We start from the raw sequence: 25333 nt of genomic DNA, 5'->3' as shown, positions 1-25333 counted from the left end.
TATCAGGTAGGAGCTAGTGATGTATCAGCTCTGAGAGAGATTGCTGACAGTTTTAAACTGTCAAGTTAAATATAAATAAAACTATAAAACCATTGCAAATTAAATTACTGATTTACGAAAACACTGAATGGCGTCTGCTGAATTTAAATCTTTAGATAATTCTGTAACTAACTTAAGATTATGGAATTGACCACACACAGGTTCTTTTGGAGTTAAGCAGACCTAATTTGCTCTGTGAGGTATGAATATCACGCACTCCCCCCCCCCACTAATGTATACATGCTTCAGTGAAAATCATGATGTCATTTGGGCTTTGCTTCATACAAATGCACATATTAGGCCCATCTTGGCTTTTTTGTTTAGCCTGCTGTAATTGGAGTACCAACTTGGAATCATTGTGACCATAAATATGAATAATGGCATTCAATTATATGACTAACAGGTAGATTTAGATGGTTCAAAGTGTGATAATATTATTTTTTTAAATATTAAAACAGGAAGATAAGACATTGGGTTTTTAAAAAATCTTGTTTATTTTGTGGTACTGGGGATTGAACTCAAGGTAATTTGCTGTTGAGCTACATTCCCAGACCTTTTTATCCTTCATTTTTAAGACAGGGTCTTACTAAGTTGCTGAGGCTGGCCTTGAATCTTCAATATTCATGCTTCAGACTCCTAACTTGCTGTAATTATAGGTGTATGCCACCATGCCCAGCTTTTATTGTATTTAAACATTAACTTTTGTAGAGAAATGTGAACTCCTAGAGACTATTGTGTTAATTTGAAGAAATTAGTGTACGAATTGTTAATTCATGTGCAGTGTCATACTTAGTTGAAACAACTGAATGGTTTGGTTAGACTTTCAGATGTAATGTTTACATAAAGATTATAACTGTTCCGGCTGCATATAATTTTAATAAGGCTCCAGGAATTTTTAAATGTCATTTCTTTCCGAGAAATTCCATTACTTCCATTTTACTAGTAAAGAGCCACCAATCATAAAATATTAGACAATAATGTGACTTTTTATCCTGTTTCCTTAACTTTGTCTCTCAAGCAGAATCTTCTTTCATGTTTATCTTAGTATTATTAACTCTTTATAGGTTACTATCAGTTTTGATCTGTTGAAGAATTTTTGTCCTGAGATTATGTTTCTGTTCTATCTATGTGTACATGTGTGTAATAGCATACTTATTAGATGGAATGCAGAGTTGCATAGGTCCTATGTTACATTGCAGTACTAGGTACAACATATTTTATGAGTGAGATTTACAAGGCATAGCTTGATGCCAGGATGGAGTAAAAGGGCAAGCATGTACTGGAATGTTTTAGAATTTTGCATTTTGAGGGAATATAAAATATAATTAGGGGAGTACACTGTTGTAATCCAACTTGGACACAAATAAGTGAATAGTATTTGGATGTTTCTCTAAATATTGAAACTTGGTTATATTGAAGTAGTGATTATGTTGTAATTATGGCTGATGTAATTTAAATAATTTAATTTCAGGTACTCCAAATTTTTTAAATTATTAAAGAATTTTTGTAATGTGATATAAAATAGTTAGAAAGGCCTATTTGGCCATCTTCTTTTGTTGCTCTTTACTTTTTGGTATTTTGATTAAGAATTTTGATTTAAAGATTTGATTTAAAGAATGTAGGGAATTTTGGAAAAATTTTGTGTTGAAAAGATGTGTTAGATGCTACACTAAATATTCTATACCAGAGCAAGGAGAGTATACACACTGTTTTTAGGGTTATTTTAAAGAAGAGATTTAGAGACAAAGCAGATAATCTGGCTTTGCTTTTATTCTTAATTTTTCTGGTTTTCAATTTCTTCATTTGTAAAATGAGGATAAAATTTACCTTACGAGGTCTGTAGGTGCTAGTTAATAAAGCTTTTTTCACAGAAAACCTTGTGACTTTTATCTCGTTTAGATACAATCTCAGATTGAGATATGTTCCAGTATAGGATCTCTTTCCACTGTAGATTGAAATAACAGTTTTCAGTATAATCCTGTTGTTTATGATGCAGATCTCAATTAATGATTCTCAGGGCAGGGTTGCTAGTGTAGCTCTGAAAACTCACTTGTTAGCAATATAATGAATGTTCTCATGTACTTGATCCCCTATAATGTCCAAAAATCTGTTGTTGTTGGTAGTTTTTTGTTTCATAAATGAGAAACTTGAGACTCAGGAGATTATAATTTTTGCCTGAGACAAAAGAAATCAGTAAGTTCCTGGGACAGGGCCGTTCTTCCATGGTCCACTCTGAATCCTGGATGGCAGACATATCCCCTTATTAGCAGGGTTATCATAACATGTATACAGTGAGAGGGTATCGGGGCCTGTTTGACCTCCACTTTTCCTCCAGGGGAAGAAGTGGGATCTAAAGGGGTTCAGCCAGGCCATGAGACCGCATCACCTCCCTTCTGTTTTGCTAGACGCCAAGGCAAACCTTAGAGTGAGTGCTTGCACTGCGAGCCAAGAGCTTTACACCGACACTGTCTTTTAATCTGATTTGTGTAGACTAGCCTATACTTTCTCCCTGTTCCTACCCCTTCCACCATTTATTTAGTTTTCAGCAGTACTGGGGATAAAGCTCAGGAGAGCTCCACTACTGAGTTACATCCCCATGCTTTCTCTTTTTTACACATCAGGTTTATTATGATGTGATTTATGTCCTTCTACATTTTTGAAATTTATTCTCTTTGATTTTTAAAAGTTTCTACTCAAATGTACAGCTCAAAGATTTTTGAGATATGTATGCAACCATGTGACCAACACCAATCAAGGCCTATGTGTTTCTGCTACCCCAAAATGTGCTCTGGTGCCCTCTTGTCCTCCCCTCCCCCATCACAAATAATGAAAGTGCAATTTTATTTCCTTCAGTCAGACATTAAAGAGATTTGTAAATATGTAAAACATCAACACTTTTCTTGATGTTATGAGAAGCAGTTATTTTTTTCATAAACATTTTACATGTAGTAGGCATTTACATGTTATATGAAAGGAAATGAGGGGCTGGGGCCATAGCTCAGTACCAGAGCGCTTGCCTAACATGTATAAGGCACTGGGTTTGATCCTTCGCACCACATAAAAAAATAAACACATGAAATAAAGGCATGCTGTCCATCTACAACTAAAAAAAAAAAAAAAAAAAAAAAGATGTTTAAAAATATTTTTTAAATTTCTTGGCTTAAATTTCTAATAAGTACCAGTACATATAAAATACATAAAAGATCTTCGGGGTACTCAGTAATTTTCAAAAAAGAGTTGACTGACAAAAGCAGATCAAAAAAGTAATTTTAATAAAATCAAAGTAATTAATTAAAACTAGTTTCTCAGCCTGGGGCTGTGGCTCCATGGTAGAGTGCTTGCCTAGCATGTGTGAGGCACTGGGTTTGATTCTCAGCACTATATATAAAAAATAAAAATAAATAAAGGTCCATCAATAACCAATAAAAAATTAGAAATAAAAACTCAGTTTCTCTTAGAATAATGTGGCTCAGTTTTAAAGTGCTCTTGGGTTCAACCCCTGGCACCAAAATAAATAAATAGATAAGCTTTTTAAAAGGTTTCAAAGCATTTCAGATTTATGGATGTTTAACCTGTACCTAGATGTTCTAATGAAAAATTCTCCCAAAGAAAAAGGGTTCTAAAGCAACCTATGAAGAGGGAAGGGAGGGTAATAGCTTCAGACTATGAACTTTTCTTGAGGCATAATGGTTGATTAGAAAATGGTACAAGTTTTATTCTGGCAGGTGGGAAAAGAAAAATTTTTACTATAATAGTTCCCCTGTATCTATAGTTTGAATTTCTGAAGTTTCAGTTAACTGTGGTCAACAAATATTAAATGGAAAATTGGGGAAGTAATTTTACATAGTACATGATGAAATCTTGGTGTCCTCTTTGTCTAGTATATCTACACTGTATGTGCTATCCATCCATTAATCACCCAGTAGCCATCCCAGTTGTCATATGGACTGTATCATATAGTCCTTCCAGTATCACAGTGCTTATTATGTTCAAGTAATGCCCCAGAGTGCAAGAATACTAATGATGGCAATTTATATATCTTAAAGAGAGATTGTAAAGTGCTTTTTTTTTAAAGCAAAAAGGTGGAATTTCTTAAGGAAAGAAAAATTATAAACTGAGATTAGGATATATGATAAATTGTTTTTCATAGGTATATATGTATGGCTGGTGAGAAATGTAGGTTTCAGCACAATCTGCAGTTTCAGACATCCACAGTAGTATTACCCATGGATAAGGAGGACTTATTGTATTAACAAGTTTTTGTTTGAGGTACTAGGGATTGAACCCAGGGGTACTTTTACCACTGAGGTACGCCTAGCCCTTTAAAATTATTTTTAAAAATTTTGAGACATGATCTCACAAAGTTGCTTAGGGCCTTGCTAAATTGCTGAGGTTAGCCTTGAATTTGTAATCCGCCTGCCTCAGCTTCTGGAGTCACTGGGATTACAGATGTGTGCCACCACAACTGGCCTATTGTATTAACATGTTAATGGACTGTAATTGTTTTGGGAAATGTTAGTGTAGTGGTTTCATTCTTGATGTTATTATAGATTAGACTTATAGTAAAAATATAAGGATAATAGCTGGTAAAATTGAAATTAGGAAAGAAACCAATGCTGTCTTTTAGAACTCCCCCCTATTGAACCCAGGAATAAGAAAACTACATTCCCAGTCCTTTGTTTTGAGACAGGGTCTTTCTGAGTTGCTGAGGCTGGCTTTGATCTTGGGATACTCCTGCCTTAGTCTCCCAAATTGCTGAAATTACAGGCATGTGCCCCTTTGTCCAGTTTGTTCAGTATTACTTACTGCTGGAGTGAAAATGTGGTTGCATTATTTTGTATTCCCACCAGCAAATTATGAATTCCAGGGTTCCATATGCTTACTAGCATTTGATAATGCCAGTTACTTTAGCCATTCTTTAGAAATACTAATACTAAAGTTTGAAGAATGTATTAAGTTAATGGCAAATTCTCCTTTGGCCTAGAAAAGACAATTGGGAGGGGGTTGAGGACCCAAGGTGATGATTTACATATACATTTTTTAGTCTGTTCTCAGTGTCCTATTGACCTGACCCGACCAATTTACGTAAGGTAGACATACTGTCTCCTTTGATCTATGGAAGAAGTTCCCTCTTCTAACAAAGTGTAGTCTTAAGTTTAAAAATCTTAAGTTTAAAAATCTTCATGTTACCAAGAACTTGCTCACATTTCAGTCTCTTCTGTATACTGGGCTCTTAGTAACATTTACTCTATTCTAGTCTCTATTATTTGAAGAAATAAAATAATCGAAAGCTTCTCTGGACCTTCTAGCCATCACCTACACTTCTTTTTCAATCATACTTCTCAGGTGTTAGTCTCATACAAATCCCCTTCAACCTTTAGTGTGACTTCAACTCTAGTCATACTTCCAAGGTTGGTTTTGCAGAAGTCACCAGTTACCTCCTTCATTTTGTCTGGATTGTTAGTTACTGTGCCATTAATTAATTTCTTACCATATGATTTAAAAAAATATTTATGTAGTTATTTATACCTTGCTGTGTATAATAGGAAAAAAACATTTTCCTGCTTTTTTAAAAAATTTAACCTCAGATGTGGAGGGTCCCACACTTACGAGGCAACTCTTTAGCAGATGCCAGTTGGGTTTCCTGTAATTCAGTTCTGACATTATCTGCCTGAAGTTAGATCTCACAGGTTAAGCTGTCGGGCCAGTAAGACTCTCTCTTACTTCCAATGACCTTTGCAAGTCCCAGGTTGTAAATTGGTATTCTCAGGACTCCCTCTTCCAGTGTGATAATTTGCCAGGAGGGCTCACACATTTCAGGGAAACACCTTACTTAACGTTTACCCATTCATTTTAAGTGATATTATGGAGGACACAAACAACCAGATAGAATAGGGAAAGGAATGTGGGAAGGGGAACCGAGCTTCCCATGCAACACCCTCCAAGCACTTCCATATACCTGCAATCTGGAAAGCTGTCTGAATCCTCTATCCCTGTTTTTCTGTCTGGTGGTACTGGGGAGGACAGCCCAGAGCCTCAAGCATATTCACCATTGAGTTACATATCCCCCCTGCCCCAATTCATGGTCCTCCTGACTTGACCACCCAAGTAGCTGGGATTGCAAGTAGGTACCACCAAAGCAGCCTTGTTTGGGATTTTTATGTAGGCTTCATATGTAAGCATGTTTGAATAAATCATTGGCCTTTTTAAAAACATTTATTTATTTATTCTAATTTGTTACACATGACAGCAGAATGCATTTCAATTCATAGTACACATAGTACACACATATAGGGCACGATTTCTCATGTCTCTGATTCTACACAAAGTAGAATCATTGGGCTTTGCTCCTCTCCCTTTTCTGGAGATCAGAATGATGGGCTGGGAACTTTTGAATGACAAGGTTGTTTCCCTTGGCAACCAGCCCCTGTCTTGAGGCTTTCCTGGAGCCACCAGTCATCTTACAAGCACACAAAAAGACACACTTTGAAGATTATAAGGATTTTAGGAGTTGTGTGCCAGAAAAAGGGACTAAGATCAAATATACATTTATTATAAATCATAGTATCACAGTTGCCAGAGTTTTTAATGTTTACATTCTAATTTGTAATTATAATGCCCACAGTTTAGTGTTGTGTATTTAAATGGAGTCATAGACTTTAATCCTTTTTCTGTAGGTTCACCTTTCTTAAATGACTTACTTTGATTAATCATCTGATTGGCTTGATTTCTCATTCATTTTCTTAAGATGTAAGGTTCATGGATGGGTATTACGTTTGAATTCTTGCATGGTTAACATGTCTGCTCTTTGTCTTTCTTTTTTCTAATTACAGGGATAATTCATTTTCCCCGTAGAATATAATAAAGCATAATTTATCCTAACATTGCTGCATATCTCTGTTTTTCTGTGTCTTTCTTTTTAAATCCTTGTTTTCTCTTTGTTTTTGAGGTACTATCCTCCTGATTTTTCTCTTCCCTTATTGGTTCTCTTCAGTTCTTTAGGCTATGCTACTCAGTAAGGCCTCCATGTGTGGCATTGGCCACACCTAGGAGCTTGTTAAAAATGTAGAATATCAGGTCCAGCTTCGGACCTACTAAATCAGAGGCTACATTTTAACAGGATCCCTAGATGATTAATAAGCGTAATAAAGTATGAGAACTATTAGACTCTAGGGTTTACTAACTCTTTAATGAAGAATCTTTAACTGTTGGGATTTGCCTTATTTTAGTCAGGCTTCTCTTCTCTGTGACTCCAAATCTCCCACTTTTTACCTTTTGTATATCAATCTTTTTTTTTTTCTTTTTGGTTCTCAGGGATTGAACCCAGGGAACTTTACATTGAGCTATATCCCCAACCCCTTTTCTTCTGTATTTGAACTTAGTTACCTCACAGACTTCTCATTCCTATTATTATTTTTGTTATTTTGGTGCTGGGGAATGTAAGGTTGCTTTACCACTGAGCTACATATATCTCCAGCTCTTTTTATCTTGAGACTGGGTCTTGATAAGTTGCTGAGGCTGATCTCGAACTTGTGAGCCTCCTGTCACAGGCTCCCCAGTAGCTGGGATTACAGGTGTATGCCAGTTGTATTTTATTAACCATATTTCAGTATCTAAAGTTTAGTGCTTGAGTTTTTAGAATTATCAGGAAAAATGAAACTTTTAGGAAAATGTACAATTAAAAAAATTTTCTCTTACTGCTTTGCTATGGTTTGGGAAACTAAAAATATATTTTATAACAATGTTTGATTTTTAACTTTTGGCATTTAAAACAGCTTGAAGCTGTTATTTTTAAGGAGATTTGCCTTGATATTGTCAGTGCCTGAGAAGCAATTCAGTCTTAAAAATAGAAACAGTGTTTAACATTATAATTTAACAAACATTTTTGACATAATACCTATCATAATGTCAAATAAATGTAGAAAACACTTTTTTTCCCAAAAAGGAATTCTTTTTTTTTTTTAAGAGAGAGTGAGAGAGGAGAGACAGAGAGAGAGAGAGAGAGAATTTTTAATATTTATTTTTTAGTTCTCGGCGGACACAACATCTTTGTTGGTATGTGGTGCTGAGGATCGAACCCGGGCCGCACGCATGCCAGGCGAGTGCGCTACCGCCTGAGCCACATCCCCAGCCCCCCAAAAAGGAATTCTGAGAAAAGAAATTTTTTGGTGGTGGTGGTGGGGGAGAGTGGGTACTGGGGATTGAACCCAGGGATGCTTAACTACTAAGCCCCTTTTAATATTTTATTTAGAGACAGGGTCTCCCTGAGTTGCTTAGGGCCTTGCTAAGTTGCTGAGGCTGGCTTTGAACTAGCGATCCTCGTGGCTCAGCTTCCTGAGCCACTGGGATTACAGGCATGCGCCAGTGGCCTAAATGTTTTAATGAAGTTTTATTTAACTCATATTCCTAATGCAAAATACAGATTCCTAACTGATAACTATTATTTTTATTAATTTTTTCCCCCTTCTTCTGTACTAGAAATTGAACCCGGGCCTCTCACATGCTGGGCATGTGCTCTAACACTGAGCTATTACCCTCTACCTGTAACTTCATTTTATAATAAACATTATGTAGTTTCTAAGAATAATTTTGGGGAAGTAAAGGTGGTATAGCAGTATTTGCATCCTATCTCTTACTAAATTAAGAATACATTTTTTTTCCCCTCAGTTTGACTGTTTTCAATCATGATCATTTTCTTTTTAGGGGTGGGAAATGCAGGGGATTGAAGCCAGAGCCTTGTATATACTACAAGCCTGTGCTGTACCATTGAGCCAACCCTAGACTAATCTTTATAAAGCAAGTTTTCCTTTTGTCTCTTTTAAAAGGAAATATAACTAAAAATTACCAGTATCATGTCACAGATAACTCATTTATCCCACCCAGACTTCCTGATTTCTTTTCCTGTCCCATTTTCTATTTGTAACTTGCTTTACAATATATGGTGGTCCTTTTTCCATATTCAACTTCATTTCTCCATTTAAAACTCCCACAGATATTTGTAAAAGGAAGAGTTTTCCACGTGAAATTAAGAATAAAGGATTATTTCCATTTAAACTTTATACCAAATTGGGCTTGAGATGTAAGGTAGATTAGTACTCTTGCTAAATTTTGGATTTTCATTAATTTTGTATTCTATAGACTTAGTAAAATACAGTTTTTGTGAAATTTTCAGCTCTTTTTAAAATCATTGTAAATAAATATTCTGCCTAATTAGGAATTAGGATTTGTTGTGCTAAATAAATGAGTTAAAATGGTGGTTGAGCTCAGGCAAACATGTTTGATCTCAGGTAAATAAATTATTCTATAATATGTACCACCCATTATATACATAAACTACTAATCTCAATTAAGCCAGACGAAAGTTATTTGTGGCTGGAAATATCCCAGTTTTACAACTGATGAAGTGATGGAGCCTGGATATGACTTTAATATACTTTTGTCTTTACTATCTTGAGGGATTTGTACATACCTTAATGGTTTTCAGGGGCTGAGGATGTGGCTCAAGGGGTACCGCGCTCGCCTAGCGTGCTTGCGGCCCGGGTTCGATCCTCAACACCACATACAAACGAAGATGTTGTGTCCGCCGAGAACTAAGAAAAAATAAATATTTAAAAAAAATTCTCTCTCTCTTTCTGTCCCCCTCTCTCTCTCACTCTCTCTTTTTTAAAAAAAAATGGTTTTCAGACAGTGCTGCAAGACTCCGTAGTCTTTGGGGGCTTGGTAATCAGGCACCAACCTTCACTCATTTTAAGCATTTGGGTTCCCTGGTATGTTTGGAGGAGTTTCTCTGCATAAAATGTTTGAAGTCTCCTGTTCTAGAAACTCAGGATCTAGGTAGAATGAATACATGTTAGACTATAAAAAAGCACAGGCAATAGTAATTTGCCCCAGGGGCAGACAGTATCTATTTTCAATTATATTTTTGTTCTTACAGATGTTTTGTGTAGCCTAATATTAAAATGAGTTTGAGGCGATTGAACACAGTATTTATAGGGTGGGAAAGTGGTTAGAGTTGAAGTTTGTTGCTGAAAGTTGGTAATGTACAATTCCCTGCATTGCGTTCACTCACTGCCAGGTCTTGGTAAGTTTAAAGGCTTCCCTCAGCATGATGTAATGACAGGTTAAACCTCTGAACACTCGAGCTGATGCAATGCATATCTGAGGCTCACAGGACTTTATGGGGCAAGGGTAATGCTTGTTTAAAAACAAAACAAGCTACTCTTAAGTTTAATGGGGCTATTTAAGATGGCTTTCCCAGAGTGGGAAGAAAATATAATCTCGATTTGGAGGTTCAAGTAACGAGTTTAATGTGTCTTTAGTGTTTACTACTCTCACTGCAAAAGTCTTTTCACAGAAAGGCGGGGGAAGTATAAATTATGCTGCCAACAGGGGAAGAAATGAAGTGAGTTAGAATTGAGGAAATATAGTAGTTTGGTAAAACTGTCGTTATTTGGTAAATACTGTAGGATGAACTAGGAAGAATGCGAAGAATGCTTTTACTGTGTGAAAACGTGAGTTTTCAGGATTCATTGGATGGTGCACTTCCCGTAGAGAACAGTGTTTGTCCGGCCACATTCCTTATTCCCTGGGTAGTTCTTTAAAGAAATTGCTGATACTCAACCGTTTCAACCAACAAAAACCAGGCTCTCCCTAAACTTCAGTTGGTGGAAATGCTGAGGACACGAGGTGGCTGGCCTGGTTGGAGCTGGGGAGCTGTGGGCCCGCCCTTGGATGTGGGCGGGGCCCTGGACATGGCTCCACCCTCCTGCGCCGCCCCGCCCCCGCACAAGGAAGCCGCCGCCGGCCGCCGCCCTGGGCGCGGCAAGCCCTGGGCCGGCCTGGGTTCCCGGAGTTGGAGCCGGCTTTCCGAGCTGTGGCCCGGTTACCAATGGCTCTCCCTGTGGCTGCAGCAGCTTCGGCGGCAGGAGTGCCCTTCCAGAACTTGCTCCAAGTGCACTCCGGCTCCTTGAGCCAGCGCCGTGCACTCTGCAGCTCCGGCCCGTCACCCGCGTTTAGTGGGAGCGCAGTCAGTGGAGGAGGGGAAGACAAACTTGTGAAATGGACGAAAGCTTAGGTGGCTGCAGAGGACAGCTTGGCCATAGCTCCGAGTTTTGGAGACAGGCGAGTTTGAGCTCACAGGGAGGTGTGGTCGCCTCCTGAGGACCGAAGGCCTTCATTTTTCCACCTTTGTAGCCTGTGCTTCCGAATGAGTGTTTTAAGAAGTCCGACCTCCCAGTCTTCTGTGCTTAAGAACAGGAGGTGGCAAGGAAGGACTTTTGTTATAGATTGTCCGTTGCTGCTTGGGGAAACGCAATGCGCTGCCTGACCTCTCATGACTGGAAAGCCTACCTTACCCTTTTTGTACTCCTGGAGGGGAGTCTTGCTCACATGTTTACCTGCGGCTAGGACAAGGAAGAGAAAAGGTATTGATGTGAAAAGACTGGGTTCCTGAAACTGAAACTTGAAAGCTGTAAATCAGTGAAATCTGGTTAAAGGAATGGCCGCAGCATAATTTACCTCTTTCCGAGTATGGCAGTGATGTTTCATTTAAGCTGCTATACTTTTCTCTTTAAATCACCTTCAGGTTCTGTCACGACCTGGGCTGTTCTTGGTTCCTGTTGCAGGGCTGCTGTATGATTGGGATTCCTTCTCTGGGTCAAGAAGGAGCTGGCTTCCACCTTTGAAGCTTTGGAAGGTTTTAGCAGTTGCTATCTTTTAATACCTCCATTCATGAGAAATAACTGCATTTCATTTGTTCTTCACATTTTTAATAGGAATTAAAGTATGCTTTCTACAATATTTGTAAAATAATTTTATCATGCAAGCTTGAGCTATTGTGATGATAAATGTTTTGCCAGGTTAAGGAATTAAACAAGTGTGTTTTTTTTTTGTTTTTTTTTTTTTTTTTTTGCTCAGTAGCTGTATTATGTTAAATACAAACTGAGCTCACTGCCTTTTGTTGTAAATAGGTGTTTGGTTTAGTAATTTGAAAGGTAATTGGGGGCTTAGACTGTGCCCAAAGAGCCACTTTTGCATTATTGTGTTGCTCACTTAAGTGAGCAGCATATAATGGACTACTCAATAGGCACAGAGCATACAAGAAGGTATTTTGGGTAGTGCTCAGCCCATTGTTTTACAAGTGACATAAAATGGATAGATCATTGTACACCCAAAGAATTTATACAGAGGGACACTGGATTATAGGAGAGCTCCTTTATAGTCCTTTTGTCAGAACAGCTGGATTACTTCAGGTGATGCGAGTTGATTCATGTTTTTCTAGGCCTGTAGGATGAGCCACATTATGATGGAATTCAGTTATACTGTGTGTGTGTGTGTGTGTGTGTGTGTGTGTGTGTGTGTGTGTGTCTGGTGTTAGGGACCAAATCTAGGGCCTCACACATGCTAGATATTGTCAGTGTTGTCACCACACTTGTTTCCCTTTAGGATATTTCTTTTAGTTACAAATGCATTAATTTTTTCACACCTCTCTCCCCATTTATAGTGTCTGTTGGTAACCACTTGAATAATCAGTAACCCAAATTGTAATTACCTGGTCACATTTATAACTACCATTGTGTCTTCAAAGTTCTTTGCCACAGATTAATGATTGTAATTGAGAGAAAACATTACATATGAAACATAAATTTTTTGAAGAAACATACCTTAGTTTAGTAGTTTCTGGGAGTAGTACACTCTTAGGATACCAACAGACTGATTGATCTTGTATCACTCCTAAGACAAATGATGACCTGCCATATCCCAGCAGAGGTAGATTCTTGGAAAAGGTACCCTGTTTTGTGTATATTTGATTCATCCTGACTAGTTAGTTACATTATTGATCATCTCTTCCAGATGACATTTATCTGAAAAGTGATGTTTGTTATTCTCCTGATGACTGTTTCAGCTACACTGTAAACCCCAGGGTACAAGGAACTCATTACCTGTTGACTCCATCCCTCATTCCCCATGTTGTGTGTCTCTCTGTGGTGTTTTATTATCATCCTCCTTTTTTCCTCCACCCGCTTTTTCTGATTCTTCTTTCCTCTTGTACATTGTATCTGACTTATATTGTGGAATGGGAATAGAATAGAATGAAGTACTTTTTCTAAGTACTAGACTAACAATTTTTATTTAAGGATGACTCTCCATTTCCCAAGTCTTCCCTATCATTTGAGGTGGGCAAAGATCAGTAGGAAGTAGTACTTAGCTGGTGTTAGCATTTTGTGAAAGATATAATAGATGAAGGTGGATAATGAGATGGCAGCAGGCTCATCCCTAGTGATGCCTTGTACCCCACTCCCAAAATATACCTGTAGAGAAGATGCTGTTCACCACTAGGGAGAGTCAACCTGATGATCTTTGGCATATGAACCTTATAAGACTTACCTCCCAACAGCTGATTCAGAATTGGAAAGAGACGGCTTTAGGGACTCTGAGAGGACAAAGTCAAATCCAAACATTTGAATATATTTAAGGTCCTATATTATATACAAGTCTCTTAGTTGTTTATGGTTCAGTTTCTCTTTTAGCTTTTCTTATTATATATACTCTATCTAAAGATAATTTTTAGTACTTTTACTTTAAAAGGAATTTAAAATATGCTGAAATATTTTGAAAAGTCTTCGTCAGTGTTTAACTCCGAATAACAGATGCACATTTAATAATTTATTTTGTTTTTATATATGCTTTAAAAATATCTTTGGTTGTAGATGGACATAATTCAATACCTTCAATTAATTTTTATGTGGTGCTGAGGATCGAGCCCAGTTTCTCACACATGCTAGGCAAGTGCTCTAGTACTGCGCCACAACCCTAGCCCCTATATATGCTTTTTACATCCTAGTTTATTCCTTTATCTCTTTGCTCACAGTAAATTTTGCATGAAACTTCAAAGTTTTTCTGGCATGTAAACATTATTTATAAAACATAAGTTGTAATTATTCTTCCATTTATTTTTTTATCTTTTATTTCAGAGATGAGCCGTCAGACTGCTACAGCATTACCTACTGGTACCTCAAAGTGTCCACCATCCCAGAGGGTGCCTGCCCTGACTGGCACGACAGCATCCAACAATGACTTGGCGAGTCTTTTTGAGTGTCCTGTCTGCTTTGACTATGTGTTACCACCCATTCTTCAATGTCAGAGTGGCCATCTTGTTTGTAGCAACTGTCGCCCGAAGCTCACATGTTGTCCAACTTGCCGGGGCCCGTTGGGATCCATTCGCAACTTGGCTATGGAGAAAGTGGCCAATTCAGTACTTTTCCCTTGTAAATATGCCTCTTCTGGATGTGAAATAACTCTGCCACATACAGAAAAAGCAGACCACGAAGAGCTCTGTGAGTTTAGGCCTTATTCCTGCCCATGCCCTGGTGCTTCCTGTAAGTGGCAAGGCTCTTTGGATGCTGTAATGCCCCATCTGATGCATCAGCACAAGTCCATTACAACCCTACAGGGAGAGGATATAGTTTTCCTTGCTACAGACATTAATCTTCCTGGTGCTGTTGACTGGGTGATGATGCAGTCCTGTTTTGGCTTTCACTTCATGTTAGTCTTGGAGAAACAGGAAAAATACGATGGTCACCAGCAATTCTTCGCAATTGTACAGCTGATAGGAACACGCAAGCAAGCTGAAAATTTTGCTTATCGACTTGAGCTAAATGGTCATAGGCGGCGATTGACTTGGGAAGCGACTCCTCGATCTATTCATGAGGGAATTGCAACAGCCATTATGAATAGTGACTGCCTAGTCTTTGACACCAGCATTGCACAGCTTTTTGCAGAAAACGGCAATTTAGGCATCAATGTAACTATTTCCATGTGTTGAAACGGCAATCAAACATTTTCTGGCCAGTGTTTAAAACTGTTGCATTCAATTTCACAGGAGAATAAGGCACCCATCTGCCTACCAACCTGAAACTCTTTTGGTAGGTGAAAGCTAGACACATGAAGGTAAATAAAAAGAAAGGCTGTTAAATACAGGAAACAGTTGCATGTAGTAACACTAATATATTTAAAAATAAGTCAACAGTAAACCACTGAAAAAAAATATATATATATACACCCAAGATGGGCATCTTTTGTATTAAGAGAGCAAGCATTGTAAAATAATTCTGACTTTTGTGTTTGTTGTAGATTGATTGTATTGTTGAAAATATTGGTTTTTTTGTTTTGTTTTTGTTCTTTTTTGCGTGTGTGTGTGTGTGTGTGTGTGTGTTTAACTGACAAGCCATCTGAGTGGTCTTGGGCCACTGCTTCTCCCTTTGTGAGTCAATACATAGTGCTGCTGGTTGTTTTCTTTTTTTCTTTTTTTGGCTGTGTGTGTGCATTTGCTAATTTTTATTAATTCTAGTTTTTCATTAAATAAATTTGACTTTCTTTTCTGTAATTTCAGGTTTTTCCTCACTTTTTTTGTACCTTTTTAAAGTTAGTGTCTTTTTGATATGCGTAATTGTTTATGGTAAAGTTTGTGTTTAATACATATTTTTCCCCTCATTAATCAGTTTTTTAGAAATATTTTAAATTCAGCTATTTTGTGAAGATGAGAGTCCCAGAAAGGAAAGGTTACATCAAAGAAAAATTATCAAAAACTATTTAAAGCAACTATAAGGTGGTCTCTTTCTCTTCTTTCATCCTCTTTTCCAGTTGAGTCATACCTTCCAGCTTACTCTGAAAAGTTAGGGAGTATATTCTGATTTATATAAATACTGAAAAAAATCAGGCTTTTTTCCTTCTCAAATATCTTGGACAAATCACATGTTTAGAAATTTGTTCTTGTATTTATTGGTTTTGCAGAAGAAGGCATCATCATACACAGTATTTGTAATTAAGAGCAAATCATTTGTTTAAAAAAAAGGCAGTTTGCAAAAAAAATTTGTTTTTGGTCTTTTATAATTCTCATTAAAAGATTATCTGGCAAATTAAAAAAATCTTAATGTGTCTGCTTCAGCTGTAAGTGTGAAGTCCAGAGTCATTTTCCTGTTCCATTTTGTGCTTTAATTATACAGCAGAAAATACTGTGCTGTCACTCTGAAGTGTGGCAGAGTTTTATTCTAAGTGCAGCAGGAGCCAGGCATGTGGCCTCTGGACTGCCCCTGGCTCCCCCCCCCACCCCCCATTTTGATTTTCCATAAGGAAATCCACAGAATTCAGGAGAAAGATTGACTAAAATTTTTAGCTGATCACTTTTGTCCCCTTAAAAACAAGAATTAGGTTTTGGTATTTCATAGCTCTGCTGGTTAAGTGTCTTGGCTCTGTTCCACTTATAGCTGTATGACCTTGGGCCCTAGTTTCCTAATGTCTAAAAAGGGGTTACATCCTAGTAGCTACCTCACAGGATTAAATTAAGACACAGTAAAGTTACCCTATCAATGCTTTGTACATATTGTTGCTGGGATTATTATTTTTTAAAAAACTCTTGGTACTTTATAATCATTGTTTCATTAAAACCTCAGGTTTTGCCTGGTGTGGTGGTGCAGGCCTGTAATCCCAGTGACTCGGGAGACTGAGGCAGAAGGATTGCAGTACTTGGCAAAACCCTGTCTCAAAGTATAAAATAAGAGGAGGACTGGGGATGTGGTTCAATGTTTAGGCACTCGTGGGTTCAATCCCTAGTATTAAAAAATAAGAAGCCCTCAGTTTTTACTAATTCAAGTAAATTTAGGTAAATTTTGTGTATGTTTGACAACTAGCTAGTAAAGCTGACATTTTTATATTTTATGTTTCAGTCATCATTCTACTTTTGGTCTGCAGTGATGAGCTCTAAAGCCACATTGCTTTGGTCCATTTGAAAATTTGGTTTATTAGGTCTAGCTCTTGTTCTTGAATTGTTACAATAATGAATGGTTTCTATTAATTTCCCTACCCTTCCTTTGGGTGTCGTCTTTCACATTTTATGGGGTAGATGTAGGTAATATTCTATTATTTTGCTTTTATATACTTTTTTTTTTCCTCATGATTTTGGGGATCAAACCCAGGGTAGGTAAGTGCTGTACCACTGAGCTACAATCCCCAGCCTGATCTATATTTTTCAACTAGAAATTGTCCTATTGGATAGACAGGGACCGGTTTAGTGTGTTAGTGATCATTGGAAAGCCTTTTTTTCCTTTGCTTTGATTTTTATTATGTATTACCTATGTTTTTTTTTAACACCCACATTTCTGTAAACTAAATTTTCATAAGTGGCTATAGATTGCTTAGCTCTCAAATAGTAGTATGTGTCCCCTCCACACAAGAGCTCTTTTTATATCCAGGAATCTCTACAATGATAGAATTATATTTCATTCAGATTCCTGAGTGGAAGAATTGGTAAGTAATCCAAATTATAAAAACTGAATGAAACTACACTATACCTGGGGTCAGTCTGTGACTGCTGACAAAAGTTAAGATCAGAATATAACGCAATGAGTAGAAGGTATGAATAACCACCTGGTACTGTGGTTATCTGTATGGGTTATACAAGGAAGGTAGATAGTGTTACAGATTGAACATTGTGGAGGTTCAGAGTACCAAGGATTACCTGGTGATTTACTGTAAAATAGATCATTTACCAAGAGAATTTCACATTATCTAAGTGTGGCATCATCCAGACTAAATTGTTTGATACTTACCAAGCACCTAGTAAAATCTGGTGGCATACATTATTGGGCTCTAGACTAACTGCCTAAACTGACTTTTATTTAATCTCTGTCAGGTTCTTCCGTAAAATGATCTAATGGTATCTACTGGTGTAAGTGAATGAGGTGGGGCTTATCATTAGGCCTGGCTCTGTAGCCCAGTGTCTTGCTTAGCTATACATTTTCCCTATCTTTATACAGATTTAAGCAATTTCTTTACATTTTAGTTGTAATGTTCTGAGGCCTTTCTAAATTCTGAGATGCATTAACAAATTTGTAGAAATTAATGTAAACAGTGGTATGAAAGAATGCTGGATTTTGTAAAGTCACGTTTTGACAGGCTTGCACTATTATGTAAAGACTAGAATTTAGCCTGAAAAATTTCATTTCCCTGGAAATGTGCTGATAATATTAGATTTGAATTTATTTAACATTTTTTAGTAACGCTAAATAGATTGAATAACTATTCTTTAGTTCGTTAAGTACAGACTATAGTATGTTTCAAATAAGTGAATTTTTATTGCGAATAAAGCTTTTCTTAGAATTAAAATTACTTTGATACAACTGTTTTAAAACCTCTCAATGACCAGTCAATTGCCTGTTATTTATTTATTCAGATATTTCCAATATTTCCTTCCTGTTTTGGTGCTTTTTTAAAAATAAAGAATATATTCTTTGTGTAGGATTCACTACATGTTAGTAAAACAAAACAAAATAATGAGTGTGTTAATATTGGATCATGAATCAAATTGGTGACTGTAGTCTGATTTCTTTTTTTTTCCTTTAATACTAAAGTTTTCACAGGGCAAGACTCAAATACAGCTTTTCATTTTGGCCAAAGTAATGTGAGCTTGAACATGTTTTTTTCATTAAAGCAAAACAAGACTACATGATGTTTACATCTAATAATCCCACTTAAACTTTGGGTTTTAGAAGGAAATTGAGAAAATTAACTTTTGTGACTTAATATCAAAGACTCTTAATAGTAAGGTTTACCTCATTTCAGTAATAAAGGAAAGTAATAAGTCCTTTTAACTGGGCAAGTTGATTACCTGACAGGGTGACTTGGGTAGGGGCATGTGTTACCTAGTACTGGAAGCTTGTGGTAGATACCACTACTAATGACTGTGTCCAGATGGGAATCAAAATCCTCTTACCTGAAGCAACCAAAACCTGTCAATTAGAGGTGTTACTGGAAATGAAACTCCTTTGTTTCTGAAGAGAATCTGTGGTATGGCCAGAATACAATTTTTAAATTTTATTTTTGTGTTGGGGGTGAATCCAGGGCCTCTCAAATGCTTAATAAGCATGTGCTCTACCATTGAGCTACACCCCCATCCCAGAATGCAAGTCTTGATTGCTATCAGAAGAAAAGGGAATCGTTACATGTTCTAGAACATAACATTGTATGCCCACTACACTTCAGGTGTTTAATATTCACAATCATGGAATCTTACCTATGGTCACATATTTTCCAGATGATAAATATGCAGTCTTTTTCACTGAATTTACAGGTTATCAAGTGCTTAAGAATCTCAGCCTCTGATGCATGGTTTTCATGGTAAGGTTTAAACAGGAACCAAAAAATGGGTAGTAAAAACTTATACACTTCTATTAGAAATATAAAATTGATAACCAAGGCCTTAAACCTTTAGTTTTAATACCTTAAGAATTTTAAAAGCCTATGCATTAAAAAACACCTGGAGTACTGTGGTTAAATACATAGATCCCAAGGTTAACGTTTTCAATATGAAGTCTAGGTTATTGTGATACAAGGAGGTCTTAGAGTAACAACTAGTAAGCTCTGAGTGTCTTCTAAATAAGTGCTAGAAAAAGACACTCAGCTCACAAGTTGTTAGGGAAATTTGAATCAAAATACTATTGTCACACTCATTAGGAAGGCTATTATCAAAGTGTTGGCAACGATGTAGAAAAACTGGAACTTATGTGCATTGCTGGTGGGCATGTCAAATGGAGCAGCCAAGATGGAAAAGAAATTTGGTTAAAAAGTTCAGATTATATGTTTGTTTGTGGTGCTGTAATAAAATACTGAAGACTAGGTAATTTATAAAAGACAAATTTATTTCTCTCAGATCTGGGGACTGGGCAAGTCCAAGATTAAGGCTCCAATAGGATCAGGGTCTGAGGGCCTGTTCTCTGCTGCCGAGAGGGAGTCTTGTTGCTGCTTCTGCACATGGGGGAAGGAACCGAAGGGCAAAAAGAGTCTAGCTGGTTCCCTTGAGCCTTTTTAAAATTCTACTAACTCCATTCATGAGACAGCCCCTGTGACGTCATCAATCACCAATACTTGGTTAAGTTGTATTTAACCAAGGCATATGGGTTTATGCCTCTTATTAATAGTATTGTGACCAAATTCGGCACTTAAGTTTTGGGGGACATTCAGGTCACAGCACATAGGAGCCAGCAATTCCACTTTGGGTAGACACCTGAAAAGAAGCGCATAACAGGGTTTTCCATGGGTACAGTTTATGATTAAAAAAATAAAATAGCGTGGACAGCAGTTATACTGTGAATGTCATTGATGTGCCTGAATTGTATATTTAGACATTTAGAAATGGCAAACTTTATATTTTGCCCAATTAAAGAGGCAAAGAAACAATAACTCAAATTTCAAACAAACATTGCCTTCTTCCCAACTAACCAACATTGCTAGAGAAAAGTCTCACAAGGGGAAGACTGTCAATTTTGTCAGAGACTTTTTTCAAAAGGGAAGACATGTTTAAAGAGGGCACAGAGGAGTCAGGATGTTGTACACAAGTTCAAACTGCATATTCAAGACTAAGGAAGAATACAGAGAACCTGAGTTTTGCTACATGTTGTAAAACTCCATCCTGGGTGGAGTGAGGCTGAGCAATTTGGGTGTGGATTAGCTCCCTCTGGTTGCTGAGGGCAAATTAACAGTCCTGGCATGTTTCTTTTATCCCCCTGTGTGAGATGACTGCATAGAAATAAAATTACGGTAGTTGATAAGATAGTCAATGAAGTGTTTTTGAATATCCTGATGATCTTTGTTTCCCAATGTGTCATAGCAGGCCTTAACTAAGTATTGGGAAACTTTCAGACCTCATTCTGATCCAGAAGTTCCTATATATATATATATATATATATTATATATAATAATATATAATAATATATATAATATATAATAATATATTATATATTATATATAATATATAATAATTATATATTATATATAATAATATATAATAATATTATATAATATATATAATATATAATAATATATATAATATATATATATTATATATATATATATATATAATTTTGTACTGGGGATTGAACCCAGGGGAGCTTAACCACTAAGCCGTATTCTCAGCCCTTTTTACATTTTGAGACAGGTTCTTGCCAAGTTGCTCAGGCTGGCTTTGAACTCTCCATCCTCCTGCCTCACCCTTCTGAGCCACTGGGATTACAGGCATGCACCACTGCTCCCAGCTCTCTTTTGCAATATAATATTTTGATTCTTAAGTCCAATACTGGTTGGAATAATAGTTAAAATTGCGTAATATTATTTTACATTTAATCTTCACAGTCATAGTGTAGTAGGTACCACTACTTACATTTCACAGATTGGAAAAGGAAGATAACAAAAAGTTTACACAGCTAGAGCCTGCCTTCATAGTTACCCACTACCTTGGACTGAACCCAGAAGATAGGGATGGGAAGTAGACAGACTTTGGAATTGGCACAAGCAAACTAACAGAAGTGAATTGCAGAAGACAGAATTTGAAGCCTTTATTCTGAAAAACTATTCCTCAAGAGGGATAGCTGTGCCTCCCTCTGAGGACTGAATTTTCCTGAGACTATAGGCACCCAGGGCCAGGATGTTTGTTTTCCACAAGGACAAATAGTAGTTGGCTATATTTTTCATCTTTGCAAGTTCCCCTTCTAAGTGATTGGTTCCAGGATCCAATAAAGCCTACAGGTGAGTCTGCTGAGGTAATGGTTTACACCAATGGTTCCTGAAGTTGACTGACAGAATTACCTGGAGGGCCCCATGTCCCCAGAGTTTGAGTCAGGTCTGAACTGGCTCTGACAATTTTTTATTTCTAACAAGTTCTCAGGTAATACAGATGCTGGGGTTCTGTGGACTACACTGAGGACTAGGGATTCCACTGAAGACAAGGATTTTACTTTTATCAGTTTATTAACAGATCATGTTTTCATAATAAACATTAGCCGCTAGTTGAATGAGGTTCATTACTCTTGTGATTACTCTTACTGATGTGAATAAAATCGAACTTGTCAGTCTCTTACAGTACTTCAAACATTAAATTCTAACAAGTTTTGGGCCTATAACTTGCTATTTACAAGACCAGGTCTGGTCTTGACAGTAAAGCCACCATCAAAAGCTGCATTAAGAACTTCATCCAGGCAGCTTGCTGTGACAAAACTTAAGTCCTGTCGTACATTGCTTGGGATTTCTTCAAGGTCCTTCTCATTCCTCTGAGGAATAATGATTTGCTTTAATCCTGCTCTGTGTGCTGCCAGAACTTTGTCTTTAATTCCACCCACCTGTAAGGAGAGAAAACACTTTTTAAGGTTTGTGATCACCCTCAAGCTGTGAAAGGAACTGATCCAACCTTCTTTCACTGAGTATAATTAAGACATCTGAACCATCTTCCATTTTAATAGAATGAGCTAGGAAGCCATTAAGAAGGTTTTAAAAAAGTGACCTTTTTCTTTCTGTTACCATTACACTGAATTGTTTTAAATGAGAGAAAATCTAAATTTTTGATAGGGGTGGGTGGGTACTTCATTTATCAACAATTCCTTTTTTATGGCCAAGGTTAACATACTCCATTTTGTAATAACACCAATCTTCAGGTTTATTCTGAAAAACTATATTTAGCATTATTTTGACCATAAATACTGTTCTTAGTAAATGGACAAATGTTTGAAGACATAAATATACTTGATTTAAATATCACACAATGTAACATGTCAAACATTATGTGGTATCCCATTAAAATGTATAATTTTCATATCTTTATGTTAAAAGTGAAATTAAGGGGCTGGGGATATAACTCAGTTGGTAGAGTGCTTGCCTCGAATGCACAAGGCCCTGGGTTCAATCCTCAGCACCACAAAAAAAAAAAAAAAAAAAAAAAGTGATTGCCAAAGGAGGAAAAATAATTTAGAAATGTTGCTACAGAGCTTAGTAAACCAGTACCTCTGTGTCACACTTCATGAAGAAAATATACCTCTAAGCTATTTAGGCAGTTTTACAATAGATCCACAATCAATAGTCCCTTCACAAAAGATGGAGTCTTAATTCCCCTCCCTTTGAATGTAGGCCAGGTTTTATGACTCTTTTACAAGAATAGAGTGTGGTGGGAGTGATGCTATATAACTTTCAAGGTTAAGTCATTTAAAAAAAAAAAAAAGCACTTCTACTTGGATAGATCTCTGATCACATCCCCCAGAGCTAGGCAGCAAGTCACCATGTTTGAGGTCACCCACACAGCTTATAGAAAAGCCTGCAAGGTGGGGATCTGGGGTCTTCTGCCAACACCAGACCTAATTTGCTAGACACGTGCATGAGCTACCTTAGAAACAGATCCAGCCTTATTGACGGTAAGATGAGAGACCTTGAGCCAGAAAAAAGTGACCAAGCCTCTCCTGAATTCCTGAGCCATGGGAATTTTGGAATAAAAAATATTGTTTGGGGGTGATGTATTATACAGCAAAAGATAACAGAGCTCTCGGTCACACCACCTACAACAGGTAATCCCTAGAGACTGCACTGGGAGCTCTATCAGGCCTTCCTGCACCACTGTCACCTTCCCCTCATGATTCTACCCCACTGGCCGTCCTCTGAAGTTTCTTTCATGCCACCAGAAGTACACTCTAAAGTACCTTCTTCAAAAAGTATGTAAGATAAACAGATTCCATTTGCACAAAGGAAAAAGTCTATTTTGCTTTCATACTTCATAGTAAGGCCATGGACACAAGACTAAATTTAAAATAATTTTCACTCAGTTTTAAAGGTACTGCACATCCACTGTCACTTATGACACCTTTATCCTTAGTGCATCTGCAAAGCCAAGAGGATGACATCTTCCTGGTTGGTACAGGTCCTTCAATCTGAAGATACCTTCAATTGGGGGAATGTTCCATTTTTTCTTTGACAATTTGTTTAATTCCACTTTCCTCTTTGCCATAATATTTCTATTAGATGCTGGATCTCTCAGATTGTTTTTAACTATAATTTTCACTTTGTGTGTGGGGGTGGGGTGGGGAGGGGGTTCAGGAGGAGACTGGGGATTAAATGTAGGGACACTGAGGTACATCCCCAGCTCTTTTTTGTATTTTGAGACAGGGTTTCAATAAATTGTCCAGGCCGACCTGGAACTTGAGATCCTCCTACCTCAGCCACCTGAGTAGCTAGGATTACAGGTGTGTGCCACCATGCCCAGTCTAATTTTTTTTCAGAGTAGTTCTTCAGCCAGTTCTAAGTCTGGACTTTTAAATCTGACAGCTTTGTCTTCTGTTCTTAAATTGTTTTCTTCAGCCTTAGCAGGTCTTTTAAATGTCACTGCTTTCCTTATGTCTCTTTGTAATAGTTTAAAACTGAAGGCTTACTCAAAGCTGTGGCTCCTCAGCTAGACATGGGGAAGCCTTTACATACATGCATTGTTATTTGCTCTTGAGGGGAGGGAACCATCCATGTAGGAGGCCTATTTGTTCTATAGAGATTTCAGTGACTTTCTTGTTCTCTTGATCTACATCTTTTGGCTCTGAATGAGGCTTTATCTGGATTTCTGCTGGGAGGTGTCTCTACTTCCAATTCTGATTCATAAGCCAGGACACATCTATCTCCCCAGAAGTTGTGTGAATTGTCAGTTTATCACATCACTGGTTTTTGAGTATTATAATTTATTCTCCTTTATTCCTTGCTTAGTCTACCATCATGGACCAGGAGACCAAAGTAAGAGTTTGTGGTCAATAAAGCCCCTCTCATTTCCTTTAGTAGCTCAGCTAATATGAACTACCACTTTATAGTATGAACTATAATAGTTCTTGGTTAAGGAAAAGAAAAGAGATGAATGATTCTTTTTAATTGAATATAGATATACAAATACACCATCATAACAGTTTAGAATATTACTTAATTGAACTTTTAAAAATTGAGCAACAGAGAGCATTTCTAATTGGTGGTTTTGTTGTTGGGGAATGAATCCAGAGGCCCTCTACCACTGGGCTACATCCTCAGTACTTTTTATTTTGAGACAGGGTATGGGTAAGTTGCTGTGGGCCTTCTAAATTGCCATGGCTGGCCTTGAACTTGCAGCCCTTCTGTCTCATCTTCTATAATTACTGGGATTACAGGCAGGTGCCAACACACCTGGCAATTCTATGATCTATTTTCACCATTACTTCATAAAAGGAGTTTTCTCAGAGTAAAGAACATTTCTTTCTCTTCTCAATTTGCTATGAACCTGCCAAAAGTTTGTTATAGACTGATAGTGATAACTAATCACTTAAAACCCTAAATACTTCCTTAAATTCTATGCATTTTACTAGTGTTTTTAAAGTAGTTTAAAATAGGGATGGAAGTTCCAAGACCCAACAAGTATAGAACTTTTTCAAAATTTAACAATTAGATATGGTTAATTCTTAAGTCAGTTTCAATTTTATAG

The 25333-nt window shown here is 37.1% G+C and overlaps 2 protein-coding genes across 3 annotated transcripts in view; one reads left to right on the top strand and one right to left on the bottom strand.

Annotated features, from left to right (window-relative positions):
• Siah1 (siah E3 ubiquitin protein ligase 1) overlaps nucleotides 1-18567 on the top strand; it is a 32426-nt gene extending 13859 nt beyond the window's left edge. Inside the window, exons 1-2 of one of the 2 annotated variants that reach the window (XM_026410227.2) lie at nucleotides 10853-11462; nucleotides 14013-18567. In XM_026410227.2, coding sequence (XP_026266012.2) covers nucleotides 11372-11462; nucleotides 14013-14863 — 942 coding nt within the window. In that variant the 5' untranslated portion in view covers nucleotides 10853-11371 and the 3' untranslated portion in view covers nucleotides 14864-18567. Of the gene's footprint in view, nucleotides 1-10852; nucleotides 11463-14012 lie in introns of those variants that run through there. The other variant, XM_026410228.2, reaches the window with a different exon arrangement.
• Nucleotides 18568-20987: 2420 nt separating this feature from the next.
• Lonp2 (lon peptidase 2, peroxisomal) overlaps nucleotides 20988-25333 on the bottom strand; it is a 117620-nt gene continuing 113274 nt past the window's right edge. Inside the window, exon 15 of the mRNA XM_077792922.1 lies at nucleotides 20988-22205. Within this exon, the coding sequence (XP_077649048.1) occupies nucleotides 21984-22205 (222 nt within the window). The 3' untranslated portion in view covers nucleotides 20988-21983. The remainder of the gene's footprint in view (nucleotides 22206-25333) is intronic.

Source organism: Urocitellus parryii, chromosome 15, assembly GCF_045843805.1.
Source record: "Urocitellus parryii isolate mUroPar1 chromosome 15, mUroPar1.hap1, whole genome shotgun sequence".
NCBI classification, from domain to species: domain Eukaryota; kingdom Metazoa; phylum Chordata; class Mammalia; order Rodentia; family Sciuridae; genus Urocitellus; species Urocitellus parryii.
Note: the sequence above shows the minus strand (reverse complement) of the source record. Positions and strands in the feature narration are given on the sequence as shown.